Raw genomic sequence first — 16,946 nt, 5'->3', positions numbered from 1 at the left:
AGTAATTATTGCTTATTGCTCTAAGGAAAGTAGAATAGGGAAATAGGAGAAACTCCTTTGAAAAATGGAATACCTTTTACAGAAATATCTAATGTATATTATAAAGTTCTAGGGGTGCCTGGGTGGCTCAGTTGGCTGAGCTTCCGACTTCAGCTCAGGTCATGATCTCATGGTCTGTGAGTTCGAGCCCTGCATTGGGCTCTGTGCTATCAGCTCAGAGCCTGGAGCCTGCTTCAGATTCTGTGTCTTCCTCTCTCTGTGTTCCTCTCCCACTCTCACTCTGTCTCTGTCTCTCTCTCAAAAGTAAACATTAAAAAATAAATAAATACAATTCTAAAAATAAAATAAACAAATATCTATGAATACAGCAACAGTGAGATCACATTCATGTTGCCCAGGAAGATGGGAGAACAGGAAACAGGAATAAAGATCTCTGGCAGGGAGGTGAGAGCACAGGACACAAGCCATGTCAGTCAGCAAATGACGCTGTGTGGACTAGGTAACGAGGTTCATCTGCTCCCTGCTGATATTACAAACAGGGCGATATCTAAGAGGAAGATTTCACTCACCTCAAGGCCTTAACGATCTTAGGGCTGAGAGATGATTTAAACCAACATCTTTCCCTCCAAAAGATTCCTTTCAAAATATGTTTAAGAGATACGTGGTCATCTAGTCTTTGTTTTGAATGTGTTCTCACCGACTGAGAAATCATGGGGTCACATGTTCCATTTAGAACTATTCTAACTGTAAAATGGCTTCCTGACATTTTTGAGCAGCAGTCTGCCCACCTATGAATCCCAGCCTCTGGTCACACTTCTCCCTAAAGGAGCAGACAAGCCCTGTCCCTGTAATCTCTTCACACTCCAGTATGTGAGGACGGCTGTCACGTCCCCGGGTTTCCTCATTCCCAGGCCAGTGCGTCCCCAGTGGTCCATCCCCACTACCAACAAGTGTTATGTCTAAAATGTTTTAAAACTATACATTTAATGATCACATATCATACCTCAAATATCTGGCCAGTCACGACTTCTATGTGATTTCAATGGAGTTGGCTAACATCGGGGAAACCCTGAACAGCTCTGGGAACATTATTTTACGAGGAACGTTTTCAGATAATAGCTTAGCCCAAATAAGATTATAGGCTTTAAAGAATTCCCTTTGAAATTAGATTTAGTTTAAACAAAGGGAAATAGTGAGGAAAGAAAAGACTTATTCAATGGCTAACCAAAAGAATTTGCAACTAACATAACCCACTCAACTCTGTCATGTTAGGAGATTTTTGTCTTTATTACATGAAGTCTTTACAGGATCCTAAATAATTTAGGGCTTGTTCTAGAATGGGTCTTAATTTCTGGTGATAGCTAGAAACACTTTGTTTTCTACAAAGCTAATTATAAATATTCAGTTAAATGTTTAGGGCCCACATCTCCAGGGGGTCCCTCAAATAGCACTTGGTTTAAAGTGGGACCCAAAGTAGTTGCTAACAGTCAGCCTATAAGCCCCAGTGCTGTGTGGAGAGGTTTTTCTAAGTTTAAATTCAAGGGATTTACTTAAATGAATAAAATTTCTGTAATATATAGGGTGCACGCACACACAAACACAGCTGTGGACTTTGAGGTAGGTTAAATCCTAGACTGTACCTTATGCAGCCTGGGGTCCTAGGAGGAGGGAACACAGCCAGGAAGAACAAGACTGGAGCAGTCTGGTGGGAGAGTGGAGGAGAAAGAAAAAGGTCAAAAAAAGAAGCTTGTGCGTTCTTCTACCTTCTTCTCTTGCTAGCCATATTACCTCTGGGCAGTTATCCTCTTTGAGGCCACTAAAGGAAAGTTCAGAACACCTATTCTGCCTCTGAGGATAAGACCACCTATATTAACATACCTTAGAGCACATCTGTAAAAATTAACAAGAATCAGTAAGACCGGGTTGACTGTCTACACCAGTTTGGTGAGAACTACTATCTCCATATTTTTGAATCTTCCAACCCACAAAAATGGAATATCCTTCTATTTGTTTGGTTCTTCATATAAAAAATAGTTTGTGTATTTCAGTATAGAAATAAATATCTCTACACATCTCCCCTTAGACTTCTTAGCTCTTGGATGTTTTGAGTGTTATTTTAAATGATATCACTTCATAAAATCCATTTTCTATTTGGTATTGATTTATAAATATAAGTGACTTTTGAGTACTGTACTTATAAGAAGTTTGTTAAATTCACCTACTAATTCTAATAGTCGGTAAATTCATTTGGATTTTCTATGTACATAGTATCTGCAAATGACTATTTTATTTCTTCCTTTTTAGTCTTTATGCCATTCATTTTCTTTTCTTGCCTTATTATATATGGCAAGAATCTCTAGTACAATGTTGAATAGAAGAAGTGATTATGGGAATCCTTGTGTCATTCCTGCTCTCAAGGGCAAAACTTTCAGTATTTTACCACCAGATATGTCTGCTAGTAGACTGTATAGCAGTTTACAGAAGTTCTATTCATAGTTTGCTAAGAATTTTTTATAAATGGTTGTTAAATTTCATCAAATCCTTTTTCCAATTTGTATCAGTTGAGATAACTATTTTTCTCCCTTTATAAAAATTAACGTGGCAGAGTACATTGGTTTCTCAAGTGTTAAGCCACATTTGCATACATTGAGAATTAACGTCACTTGGTAGTGAGATACTATCTTTTGTATCTATTTCAGTTTCCCTTATTATACATCATGATGCCTTTGTCATGTTTTGGTATCATGATTAGGATGGACTTAATTGGGAAATATTCCATTTTTCTATTTATTGGAAGAATTTGTTTAAAATTAAGGTAATTTCTTCCTCAAATGTTTGAAAGAGCTCACTGAAAAGGCTTTATGTTGTCTCTGTGGAAGGACTTTTGAATAACTGATTCAACTTCCACTAACAGAAGACACTCTCCAGATTTTCCATTTGTGTTGTCAGTTTAATTTTTTGAGGTATTTGCCCTTATTCACATTTTAAAATTGATGTTAAATGTTCATTTTATCATCACATCTTTTCATTGTTGGTGTAGTCTCCGATGATAATGTATTTTTCATTCCTGATGTTACTTTTTCTCTTTTTTTATTGATGTCTTAATGGGGGTATGTCAGTTCTCTTAAACTTTTCAAAGAACAAGCTTTTAGCTTGTTTTTGTTTAACTTTTTTTTTTTTAATAAATTTTTTTTTGAGTCTGAACATTTAAATTTTTTTTTTTTAATGTTTGTTTATTTTTGAGACAGAGAGAGAGAGACAGAGCATGAATGGGGAAGGGTCAGAGAGAGGGAGACACAGAATCTGAAACAGCCTCCAGTCTCTGAGCTGTCAGCACAGAGCCCGATGCGGGGCTCGAACTCACAGACCCTGAGATCATGACCTGAGCCGAAGTCGGAAGCTCAACTGCCTGAGCCACCCAGGCGCCCCTGTTTTTAACTTTTTTTTTTTAAATGTTTATTTATTTTGAGGGACAGTGGGGGGGGGGTGGGGCAGAGAATGGGGGAGGGGCAGAGAGAGGGAGCGAGAGAATCCCAAGCAGTCTCCATTCAGTCAGTGCAGAGCCCAATGTGGGCTCCATCTCAAGAACTGTGAGATCATGACCTGAACTGAAGCCAAGAATTAGACACTTAACTGACTGAGCCACCCAGGTGCCCTTAGATTCGTTTTCTATTTCACCGATTTCTGATTTTTATTGTTTTCTTCTTTCTGCATTCTTTGTTTTCCTCTTCTTGCTTCTTGAGATGAAGTGTAAATGATTTTAGTCTTTCAACTTTTATAGTAAATATAGTTAAGGCTATACATTTCTCTCCAAGCATTGTGTTAGCTGTAGCCCACAACTTTTGATATGGCACATCTTCATTATCATTCAGCTTAAAATATTTTCTAAAGCCTGTTATTTCTTCTTCGTTCCATGGATTATTTAGAAGCGTGTTCTGTTTAATTTCCAGGCACCTGAGAATTTTCTAGTGATCTTTTGTTACTGATTTCGAGCATCATTTCCCTGAAGTCAGAGCATATTTTCAATTATTTTGATTCTCTGAAATGTTTTGGGGCTTCCTTTATGGCCTGCTTATTGTCAGTTTTGATAAATTTTAAATATGGTTTTAAGTAAAACATTGTCATTGTTGGCAGTATTTTCTATATATCAATCACATCAAGTTTGCTAACTGTTCTTCAGATCTATTATTTTTCCTACTTTTTTGTCTGTTTGTTTAGAGGTATGTTAAAGTAACCCTTATGATTGTGGATTGTCCATTTTTCTTTTTGGTTGTCTATTTTTTGCCTATTTAAGCCTGGTAAACTGGCTTCCCATTTCAGAATATCCCTCTTCCTCTCCAGTAATGCTTCCCGACTTCAATCTGTTTTATCTAACATTACTGTAGCTACACCTGTTTTTTCATTAGCTGTTATATGGTTGATTTTCTGCCATCCTTGTACTTTCTATGCACCTTTACTTAATATGTGTGTCTTGTAAATCAGAAATACATACGTAGGCTTTGTTTTCTTCCCCAATCTGACATTAGCTTATTACTTGAAGTATTTGATCCATTTTCATTTAATGTAATTACTGATTTAGGTGATTTTGTACCTACTATCCAACTACTTGTTTTCTATCTGACCCACTGTTTCATTTACCTTTTTTTTTTTTGTCTTGTCTTCTTTTGGATTACTCTTTTTGATGTTATGATACACATTTGGGTTAAATTTAATACAAATTATTGTATTTACCACTTCCTTGATGATACCAGAACTTTATTCTTCCATGTTTTCCACCTTTTCCATATGTTACCATGTATTCTAACTCTACAAAAATTTTAAACTTCACATTGCCAGTATTGTTTTGTAACAGTCAAAATTCACTCACATTCACTTTTTGTAAAAATCTTCTTTCCATTTCTGTATTTCTACTTAGGATCACTTTCCTTCTGCCTAAAGACCTCTCTACAGACTTTAGTTAATGCAGCCCTGCTAGTAACTTTTTTTTTAAACTTCTACATTTCACATTTATAGAGAATATTTTTATTCTACATAGAATTTTGGGTTGACTTTTGCCCCCCAGCACTTTAAAAAGTCTTTTTTAAAAAAATTTTTTTTTCAACGTTTTTTATTTATTTTTGGGACAGAGAGAGACAGAGCATGAACGGGGGAGGGGCAGAGAGAGAGGGAGACACAGAATCGGAAACAGGCTCCAGGCTCCGAGCCATCAGCCCAGAGCCTGACGCGGGGCTCGAACTCACGGACCGCGAGATCGTGACCTGGCTGAAGTCGGACGCTTAACCGACTGCACCACCCAGGCGCCCCTAAAAAGTCTTTAATGATGTCTCTAATGAAGTATAATGTTTCCTTGCCTACATTAATAAGAGGGGCATAATGAAAAAACTAAAATTGCTTAATGCAGTGATTTTAGAAACATCTCCTTCACTTTAAATTCAAGGTCATAAAATTAGGATCAGAGCTTGAAGACTTTACAGATCTAGCCCAACTTCCTCCCTAGTAATAATCCTTATAGGAGGTTAGTGTTTGCCTTGAATACTTTTCCAGTTTTGAGGAATTCACCAAATCACAAGATAATGCATTCTATTTATAAACAGTTCTAATCATAAATGGATTCCTTAGAGAGGACTGAAACAAAATCTGCCTCTGTTTTACTACCAGTCATGGGATCTCATTCTGCCTAAAGGAGCAAGTAAGATGTTTAACTTCAATCCTTTGTTTTCACTTCTAGCATGTAAAAAGAACTACTCTGTCCCTGGCTTCCAGGGTAAGCATCACTTTCTCTACCCTGCCAACTCCACCCTCAACCTTCACTAACTCCACATTCACAATGGGTCACTAATCCCTGTCAATTATGTTCCTAAAAATAAACTGGAATTAGGTCAGTGGCTTAATTTAGGACCTATTTCTCACCTGGATTGCTGACTCTTTTCCTGATTATAAACAGAAGCTAGGAGATCTCATACAAACACTATTCTCAATATACTTAAATTCCTTAATAGCTCTCCATTACAGCACTGTTTTCCAAACTATTCTTTTGGAACTGAGTGTGGAGAGGTAGAATTGTTTGTTTATTCCATCACTGCTCTGTTATTCTCTCATTATTAGCAAAGTTTAACCTACAAAATTTGCTGCAATCCAGAAAAACTTCACCAATTTTAGATGCAGTGGTTTTAAGAAATGAATAAACTTTAATACGCATGTACACTAAAAATGACCTTGGAGTTGGAATATAACCCTAAATTTTAGTATCCTAGCAACTAGTAAGAAAAACTTTAGCCTGAAAGTATATTATTTATGAAAGCCTCTGGCTTAAAAATTGAAGATGAATTTAGAAATGACAGCATTTATAATAAAGACACCTGGGTCCAAGTCTTAGCACCCTTTCTTATTAGCTGTATAACATAAAGTAAGTTATTTAACCTCTTTGAAGTCTATTTGCTCATCTGAAAAAGGCAGTTAAGAATTCTTGCCTTGGTAAATTTACCACAGGGATACTTCACAGTAGTTAAAAAAAGGAAAAATATGCTTGCAGCTACAAACATTTACATGGATTAATCTCAAAAATATGAATGTAAGAAGCCACAAAAGATTCAATGATGCTCTGGTAAAAGGTTAAAGAAACAGTCAAAATTAAATAATACATAGGTATCAAATTTTTTTAAAAGCCAGGAAATGGTGAACATAGAATTCAAGACAGAGGTTACACCAGAGAGGGTGTGTGTGTCGGAGGAGGGGAAGAGACAGTCATGTGATAAGGGAGGCTGCTCTGGTGTCTCCCTAACATTCTCTGAAGGGGATATTGAGAGTTCATTTTATTCTTTAAACGATACACATGTATTACACACTTCTGCATTTATGACTCAAGTTAAAACAAAAAGTCATTTAAATCTCCCAGTGAATCTGAGTTAAATACGTATCTGCACTTGTCGACGGGGAATTCATAGGTTCACAGCTTTCTCCTGTGCTGAATAACACCACCATGGACTGATTTCACTGGCACCTGGCTAGATGAACTCTCACAACTTTGAAGAAAATAGCTGGATGCAGGAAAGTTTTTAATTCATTGGAAGTAGATCTCAAAAAGCAAATTTCTGGTGTAAAATGAAATGAGATACAGATAATTAATTTAGTGGAAAGCAACCATGTGTCAGGCTTTGTGCCTAAAATTATAAATAAGATCTTACCTAATACTTGGTCTGTGCCCTGATTTTATTTCAGGGCCATATTCATTTACCAATTATCACTCTCTAGACAATGAAAAGCTCATTGGTCTATTCACATTTGTAACTCAGAAACAGGGGAAAGTAGTCTTTTTCACCCTATTTTCTGAAAAGTATGTTAATTTTATGTATATAGGGTAATAAACTTTAGTTGTAAAGACATTAAATAACAGCATATGTAATATGGCCTAGATATTCAGGAAGTATTAATATTTAAAATTTACTTGCAAGTATTAGAGTGGGAACAAAAGGGATATTAAAATAATTTAAAACATTCTATGAATTTCACAAACATACTAATGTATGTTTAAACATTGCTGATATATATGTATAACCTTTCATTTGCAGACTTGTCCTAGTGAATTTAGTAAACAAATACTTAATACTTGCTTATTATCAAAAGATCATGAATTTGTCCTTTCCCTTCCTTCTGATTGGGGTGGAAGATTCAGCCAGATGACCAGGGCTGAGGATCGAATGGTTAGGATTGACATCATTAGGGTCAAGGCTCAGCTGGCCTGGTCCTTGTGGTTGAGACTAGGGTTTCAACTGGTGTTATTAGGGAGTCGTGTGGTCAGGGCAGTGCAGTGGTGGCTGACATATTTGACATATTTGGAGCTAGGTGGCCCAATGCAGCAGCTAGCGTTGTCAGGAGGCTGGAACATAAAAAGTAAGCAAATAATACATTTAGGATTATGGGAGCCAGATTCCTCACTATGAGAAAAAGGAGTTACAAATATGGAAAGGGAAATACTAAACTCTAAACTATTGAATTAGAATTGAAGGTACTAATGTGAACTCAAGGTTTTTCAATATATATGTATATATAGATACACATATAGCATATGTCTGTTGTGTACACACATGTATTTCTTTGATCTGTCTGCCAATAGGGCTTAAAACCAATGACTCTCCAGAAGCAATGAGCACTTCTCAGGTCTTGGTTTCCATATACTATTTTCCATTTAAAGGAACCAATGTTCCTCAGGAAAAAGTACAAGATAAGCTTGGGATACCTTCATGTGCCAAAAAATAAGGAAGAGCTAAAAAAATATCAAAAGGACAGGGGAGCCTGGGTGGCTCAAGTCGGTTTAGCGTCCTACTTTGGCTGGGGCCATGATCTCACGGTTCATGAGTTTGAGCCCTGCGTCGGGCTCTGTGCTGACAGTTCAGAGCCTGGAGCCTGCTTTAGATTCTGTCTCCATCTCTCTGCCCCTCCCCTGCTCATGCTTCAGCCTCTGTCTCTCAAAAATAAATAAACATTAAAAAAAATTTTTGTTTTAAATCAAAAGGACACAGAAGCAAGGTGGAATAGACTCCCCATAGACCAAATCTGGAAAAAGTTCAGTATCGAAATAAATGATAGTCATATATAGGAATTTACTGAATAAAGGAGGAATACATAAGTCCACATTGATATAAATGAATAAACAATAAATGGAGAAGGGACTGCTTTTCCTCACATCAATCAAAGCATAAGCAATGATGAATTCACCATTTGGCAACCAGAAGAATAATAATTGATTCAGGCAACAGGTGTTAATAGACTCAAACTGGTGACAATTTGATGGGAAACAGGACCTTCACAGTCTCAAAAACTCTCCTCACAAAGTTCTTTTTATTAATTTTAAAATAGACAAAACTGATAGATACTATCCTAAACCAAGTGATTGAAGTTAACATGACCAGCAATGGGACAATTTGACATTGTGTATCTCCTGGTAGGATATAATGAGAAGAATATCATTTCTGACAAAAATGTATATCCTGAGGAAAAACTGGATAAACCCATGTAGGGACATGCTACAAAGTACCTGGCTTATACTCTTCAAAAAATCAAGGTCATGAAAGAAAAGACTGAAAAACTGTTCCCAGTCAAAGGAGGTAATAAGACAGGACAATGAAATGCACCATTTGATCTTGCCTAGGGATGCTGGAGCAAAGAACATTGGGACAATCAGCGCATTTGAATGTGGTCTATGGATTGGATGTCCTACATCAATGTTAATTTCCTGGTTTTGATTGTCATACTATGGTTCCGTAGGAGTGTTCTTGTTTCAAGGAAATATCATTAAAGTATTTAGGCGGGATGGGGAATCATGTCTGCAGCTTACTTTCAAAATTACATCGGATGACCCGACATTTGAATCGATAAATGGTAGGTAAATGAACACCTTTACAATATTGAGGCTTCCATTCCATGCACATCACAGAGCACTCCATTTTTTCCAAGATCTCTTTAAATGCTTCTTGATGGAGTTTAGATTGTCTCCATGAAGATCTTGTATATATTTTGTTAGATTTATTCTTAGGTATTTCAAACTTATTTTAAGAGATCTTTCCAAAAAATTGTATTGCCTGTTACTGATATGTAGGAATATAACGGACGTCTGCATATTGATTGTGAATGTAGCAACTTTGCTAAACTCCAGATGTTACTGAATTATCTACATATATAATCATATCAGCACATCAAAACAATTTCTTGCCTCTAGGAAAGAAAAACCCAGAGATTATATTGATAACTTATCATAAAATATACAATGGTTGCCATTGAAAGAGACTTTTATAGCTGTACAAATGCTGTAAGCAACACAATGTTAGCTGGGAGTAGTGTCGCTTTAGTATCATGTTTAAATTAATTTTAATCACTCAAGGAAGGGAGGTGTGATTTCATTTGCTTCTGAGATCTCTGGACAAGTCCTTCACAGGGATCATCTCTTCTTCATCTCTACATCAAAAGAAATACATTGCCTGAAGTGCACTAAAAGTGACTTTAAATATTCATAGATGCTAATTAACTTCTCACTATGTAAAATAAGCCTATCTAAGAAAGTCTGGATCAACCCTTCACAAATGACTTCTTGCAAACTTGAATGAGATGCTTTCCACAAAACTTTCTAGTGGCGTGGCAGCTCTAAAAGGACTCCCCACTATTGCTCTTTCCCTTGACTCACATTCTTTCTATGTGTCATAAAACAATTTCCTATGAGGAATTGCTGCCATGTTACTGAGTAGAGTAGGGCACAGTGAGTACTCTAGAAACAGCAACATCTTCTGGGAGATACTCGCTTAATGTCTCAGGAAACTAGAAGCACCCATAGACTGACGGTTTAAGCTGGATGAGACGCCAGAGGGCCCTAAAGACAGAAAGGCCCAAGTGGAACTCTCACATGTGAGCTTTAACAGTAAGGGGAAACAGAGACGCCAGTTGATTCTATGACATATGTTTTGACTCTGTTGTCTCAATACATTAAAAGAAAACTAAAGGAATTTAAATGTATACTTTCTAAGTTTCAGTATGGGATGATGAGAATGTTCTGGAGATGGGATAGTGGTAACGGTTGCAGAATAATGTGAATGTAGTTAATGTTATTGTATACCTAAAAATGGTTAAAATGGCTAATTTTATGTTACACATATTTTACCACAATGAAAAAATTTTTAAGGTGCATTTTATATTGTTAAATACTACCTGATAATACTTAGCAATAACACAGTAAGAGTACTAACCACCAAGAGTCTGATAACCAGTTTGAGACTTGACTCCAACTGTGATACCAGTGGAACCTAGAGCACATCATAACTAAGCCTCAGTTTCCTTATCTGTAAGACAGGAATAGTAAAGTACTTACTTACATATTATAGGTTGCAGTGAACCTGAAATGAAATCATTTATGTAGGGATTTAGTAGAGTTCATGGCACAAAGAGAGGGCTCAATAAATGTTGGCTCTTATTTACTTTTTAGGTTTTTGAAGCAATACGATTCTTTTATATTGTGTACAGTAAAGACTAACAACAAGGCTCCAGAACAAAGGAGTGAGTTACTCATTTCTCCCTAGTCTCTAATGTCATATAGAGAGCTATAACAGCAATGTCCCATAAATGCATTCCATGTTATATAGTAAGGGATGTATGAGCCCAAGTGTTGACCATTAAGCCAACAGTTAATAAATCTTAAAGTCTCATGCCCTAAGAGGCAACAATTTCAGAGAAACCATGAGAACTTAATTTATACATGAGAAGCCATGTATACACACACACACACACACACACACACACACACACACACACACATATTTTTTATCAACTATAACACGGTCATATAAAAGCATTTGCTACAAATATAATTCACACATAGGAAAAGAGGCTATTTTACTTTTTTAGTCCCTTTTATACCCTATTTTAGGCAAAATAATGAAACCCAGAAAATAACAGGACTGTACTAGTTCTAAAAACTGAGAATTTGATAAATGAAATACATCTGTCCAATCATCTACACCTTCTCTCAAGTTCCAAACAATGATCCTTATCGAACTATACTCTTAGAATCAACTTAAATAAATCTCTGCATGATTTGGATGAAACATACATCGTCAATGGTTAAAAGTCCTGGTAGAAAAAGTACATAGAATTACTTAAAAGCGAAAACATTTCATACCAAAGGGTGGTTTAAAAAAAAAACAAAAAAACAGACAATATGAAGAGGAAATGCATTGAATTTTAAAACATTTTTGGACCATTATATAAAATACCAAAAGGTTCAGAACTGTTGAACAACAAAAGTTTATGCAGAACAAAGCCAAGAGGTAAAAAAAAAAATATTAAATGTATTAAAACCATCTAAAGCCAAATAAGGCAGAGCTGAACTATGTAATTTTGAAACAAGCTTAAGTGCACTTTCTTTGTACAATTCAATTGACTACCACATGGAAAATCTGGCAATTAACCAAAATGCAATTAAATAGAGATTTGCAAGCCTTTTGGCCATTATGTAAATATTAAAAAGTGAACTGCCAACTGAAAAATAAAAGGTTACATATATACCATACAAATGGTCGAAGACACACTATAAAATTGTGTGAACAAAACAATCCTACCAAACAAAGATCTTTCAGGCACTTGCATTCAGAAATATTTCTTTTATAAATAAGCAACATAGTTTCACTTCAAAAAATAAAGCTGATTTTCCCCAATTGCACCTGTTAGTTGAGAACTATATCATATATTAGGGATGCATTTAAATGAACCATTTTATGGGAAAAATCAACTGAACTTTAAAAAACATGAGTCCACCTATTTATTCACAACTTTAAAAATACATATAATTCCAGTGAGGCACAGATGGGGCCCTATCAAAACAATCTACCATTCAATAAACATAACCAACACAGTATAATGTAATACGACGACAAATAGCAAAATCCATGATTTGGCAATACTATACAAAAGGGGCCCTGTCAAAAGTTTCTTTCACAAAACATAATACCACAAAACAAAACAACAAAAAGAGAAAAGCTGAATTCTGACAACCCTACACAAACTGTGGGATTTCATCTTCAAGGTCTTCGAACTGTTGCATTCGTTTTAGCCTTGGTCTCTGACACGCTGGCGGCACATCAGGCAAGTCCCGTTCCTCAGGGCTCTCTTTAGGCTTCCTGGTGGGCTGTGTGGGGGCAGCTGGGGCGTTTTCAGAGTCTGGCACTGTTCTTAGTGCGTGCCCCTGGGGGGTGGGAGTTGTGCTGGGAGGCGGTGCTGGGGAGGGTGCTGCAGGTTTCTCCTCATCCCCTTTCACACCACCCATGGGAGCACGTGGTTTATAAAACGTTGTCCAATGCTGCGGCTGCAGTGTTCTGGGCGCTCGGACAGGAGCAGGAGGACAGGAATCAGAGGACCGTCTCCCAGACACCTGTCTCGCTGGCCTCACTGGTTCTGAGTATGGCTTACTGGGCTGGGCGGCACTGACTGGGTGGCCCCCAGTGATCCTGGGGCTCGTTGTCAGTCCTCTGTCCTGGAGTGCACTGGGCACAGTCACTGCAGTCTTTACAGTTAGTCCATTTTGTTCCCATTGTTGCTCCCAAGGGCTTTGTAGAGTTGACTGCTCAGAGCCATCCAATTTGGAACAACCAACAGAAGGAGTATCTTTCTTACTAACTCCTTCAAAGGTAGGATTCTTGCAAAACTTGTCGGAATTTACGGTCCCCATATTTCTGCCATTTCTCTCATTAGGAGGGCTTGCCAGAAGAAGTAGTCTATCTACAGGCAAACTTACAGGTCTCATCTTGGTCCTTGGAGCATGCCTTTCAACACTGTTTGCTTCCCTATCTGATTTCAGATTAAGTGGCTTGGAGGTTTTACAAACATCTTCCATCTTCTGTGATGCTGATTCAAGCTCTAGGTCTATAAGCAAACCCACTTTGTTGTCTAAAAAAGGAAAAGATTTATTTAAAAATCAAATTTCATGGCATGTGGTTAACAAGAGAGTCTGAATGATTTATAGATGAAGAGCCAATCAAAACAGCAAAAGTCTTATGTATTTTTCCAAGTTATTCTCAATTATCTATGCAGAGCTCAATCTGCTGTTTTCAGTTACATTCAACCCACAGTGAGAACATATCCTATTAGATGCCTTAGATGCCCCTTCTTATCTGATCAACTAATAAATGCACTATAACATTCGTCTTGTCCCATTAAGGTTGAATTGTTCTGTTTTTGGTAAAGACAACACCATTCTCCCCATTTACTGCTTACTCCCAGGCTTACTTTCTTCTCTCTCCTACAGTCTGGACCCGTGGTCCACGTTTTCTCAAACTAGAATGCTCAGCTCCTTCAAACCTTGTCCTGTTTTGCAGTGTCTCCCCCGAAAAATTCCCATTCCTGGAAAATTCCAGCCCTCTGCTCATGGCTCCTCTTTACTGCTGGAAAACATCAAACAAGTCTGTGCCTCGGCACCATTCTGGCTTTGAACTTCAGCTGCCCTGAGCACAGCAGGCAGTCCTTTCCCGTTGCTGGGCCCTCCCCCCACATCTCTTAGGCAGAGCTTTGCAGACAGGAGGCCATCAGAATCACTGGTCAGTCTTCATCTCAGCTGACCTTCCTCCTTACCTGACACCACTGACCTGTCTCCCCTGGGCTTCCAGGGCAATGCTGTCTCGTGTTTCTTTCCCAGGTCCTTCCCCACATTTAAGGACCACTCTAAGGGAACTGAGCGGTTGTGGTCGGGCTATGGGCACCAACTAAAATATGTTCCTTAAGTTCTGAGGGACAAACTTATCGTGTAATGGGTAAGAGTGCATACTCTGAGGCCCACGTGCTGGGTTTAGCTCAGCTCTACCGCTTTTGCACTGGGCAAGGCAATGTCACTGTCCCTGTCTTCATCTACCAAGAAAAAGAAATCATAAAATTGTATCTATGATGATGTGTGGCCTAAATAATGTAATCATGAAAAGTGTTCACAATTTTCTGATATGTAATATGCTTTCAAAAAAAGGACATTTATGAAAACTGCTGTTCCTAATTGGGAGCCCTAGATCACAAGAGTGAAATAAGCACAGATATAAGTTCAAAGACTGACTCAACAATTTGTTGGGGGCATGACCTTTGACTTTATTTAACCACCCTCAGACTATTAGGCTATGAGTCAAATGGGGCTGGTACTACCTACCTTACAGCACAGAATTGTTATGAAGATCAACTCAGATATACGGAATCGAACAATATTCACGGTGCTTAGCACAGAGCAGGCAAATACTTAATGAATGTTAGCTTCCTTACCTTTTAGATCCTGTCAGACTATGATCACTGATACAGGATTACACATCAAATTTAATGTATATCACTACATTTTTAAAAACTGGAAGTTAGCTCTGGTGATATATCAAATTATAGTAACAAATGGAAGCCTTTCACCAGCTTGACAGCTAACCCCTGCAACTAAACTTATCATACAGTGAATAAATTGACTGTAGTCAAGTAAATAAAAAAAGATATACACATATTTATGCTTAATACATGAAAGGTGACAGGTAAAAGCACTTGAAAAAAGTTTTAGGAGTTTTAGGAGTCTATTTTTAATTTTAGGATTCTAGTTGACTTGGTATGAGCAGTTAGGTCAATACAATACTCTATATACTAACAGATTGTATGATAATTCATACTGTTCAACACATTTCTGCCTTGACTTTACTTGAAGGCAAAAATGAAAAAGAACTTTTTGGAAAGGGAACAAAAACGACTATGAATTCCAAGATGTCTTATTGTAAAGAATGACATTCATTCAAATGTAAGGTATAGTACAGAGCAACTTTTTAATGGCCAGTAAAGATCCATTTACTAATGAAATTTCTTTCTCTGATTTCTTTTGACTTCACTCATTTTGGCTTTTAGACATAGTTAACTGGCACAGTTTTAAGTCAGCAAACATGTATTTTACATGGTCACTCACCGGTGAGACATGCATCACATTTTTCTAATGCGTTTTGCTTTCGTTCTGATTCCTCAACTGATGTAGCTGGCTCAAAACTTTTGGTTTCACTACCCACAGTATGCATATCCTGTTGACGGAGAAGAATTTTAAATGTAAGAAGTAAAACACACCTTAAAACAATTCAAAGATTTTTAACTTACTAATACAAACATTGCAAATTTCCAACACAATTCCATAAAGGTCAAAACTCACTTCCTTTGAAGAGAAAAACAGTGACTTCGTAGAATGTTCTGGGTCTCTTTCTTCTGGTGACAATAGAGGCTTTGGAAGACAGCCTTGATCAACATGAGATGCAACACCACCTATACTACACACAACTACATCTTGTGGCTGCAGGGACCCATCGAAGATCTTCTGTGAGTAAGTAATGAGGAACTCTACCAACCGTGCTTGATTTGAGTATTCAGCAAGAGAGGAGATGGTGACAGGTGCTGTTGTGGGCCTTGGCCTAATGAGACTTGGGCCAAATATCACCCCCAAATTTTTGGAGTTCATTTTGTTTTCTTCTGCATGATCCACGACTCTGTGAAATAGAACACAGAAAGCTGTATAAGATTCGCCTATTAGATTTCCTTGATGGTAGTTTACTATGGGTTGGGAAGGGTGGAGGAAAAATGGGTGGTACAAGTCTAGAAAAAGGATATATTTATTTGATTAGATATTGACCACACAGAAGTGTGGTAGGTTTCACAGTACTGGATCAAATTTAATTAAGTAGAAAGAACTACTAAAGTTTTACCAGCAGAAAAGCAGAAGCAAAAAAACCCTAAGAGATGCTCCCATCTTAGTATATAGCACATCCTCCAGGTGTTTATGCTGGAAAGTTAAACATTGTCGATTTCTCTCTTACTGCCACAGCTAGTCTTCTGATTCTGCCTCCTAAAGATCTCTCTGCTCTACTGCCTTGTTTCAAGCTCTCTACACCTTTCACTTCTAGACTACCCAAGAAGTTCTGAACTGTAGTAGAGGACCCCCTCCAACTCATTCTCCATATGGCTGCCAGAAAGACCTAACGAGCAAATCCAAACATGTTAAATTCCTGGATCAAAATTCTTCAGTAGGTACAGAAAGAAGACAGTCAACTCATCTGGCAGGTATGTATGACTTTATCAGGCCTCTACCTAACTCACTTCAAGCTACTGCTTGCTTTGTGCTAGCCTAACTGAATTACCTATACTTCCCAAATGCAAACTTATCTCGTGTCTCTGTGTCTGTTACCTCCTACCCGGAATGCCTTTTCAGATTCTTGGTCACCAAACCACCACCCAGTTCTTCACATCTGGCTAAGGGCTACCTTCTCTGATTCACGACCTTCCAATCCCCCATGTTCCTTTGCATGCTGTGCATGGCTCCCTTAGAACAAGAACCGTGCTGCAACTGCACTTGTCTGCAGGTCTGCCCCGAGGCTGACAAGCACAACAGGTGACAGAAACCTTACATTCTCATCCTTATTTTCCCA

General features: G+C 37.7%; 1 protein-coding gene and 1 long non-coding RNA gene across 7 annotated transcripts in view; both read right to left on the bottom strand.

The window, feature by feature from the left end:
• The window catches only part of LOC131504351 (uncharacterized), a 20,108-nt gene extending 16,921 nt beyond the window's left edge, over window positions 1-3,187 (bottom strand). For both annotated transcript variants that reach the window (XR_009257945.1, XR_009257944.1), the window contains exon 1: window positions 1,641-3,187. This is a non-coding gene — a long non-coding RNA (uncharacterized LOC131504351). The remainder of the gene's footprint in view (window positions 1-1,640) is intronic.
• Window positions 3,188-11,771: 8,584 nt separating this feature from the next.
• The window catches only part of ARHGAP29 (Rho GTPase activating protein 29), a 63,908-nt gene continuing 58,733 nt past the window's right edge, over window positions 11,772-16,946 (bottom strand). For all 5 annotated transcript variants that reach the window (XM_058716504.1, XM_058716501.1, XM_058716503.1 and 2 more), the window contains 3 exons: window positions 15,680-16,010; window positions 15,446-15,554; window positions 11,772-13,425 (listed from right to left, as the gene is read on the bottom strand). In XM_058716504.1, the coding sequence (XP_058572487.1) occupies window positions 12,536-13,425; window positions 15,446-15,554; window positions 15,680-16,010 (1,330 nt within the window). In that variant the 3' untranslated portion in view covers window positions 11,772-12,535. The remainder of the gene's footprint in view (window positions 13,426-15,445; window positions 15,555-15,679; window positions 16,011-16,946) is intronic.

This window comes from Neofelis nebulosa, chromosome 2 (genome assembly GCF_028018385.1).
Source record: "Neofelis nebulosa isolate mNeoNeb1 chromosome 2, mNeoNeb1.pri, whole genome shotgun sequence".
Lineage (NCBI taxonomy): Eukaryota > Metazoa > Chordata > Mammalia > Carnivora > Felidae > Neofelis > Neofelis nebulosa.
Note: the sequence above shows the minus strand (reverse complement) of the source record. Positions and strands in the feature narration are given on the sequence as shown.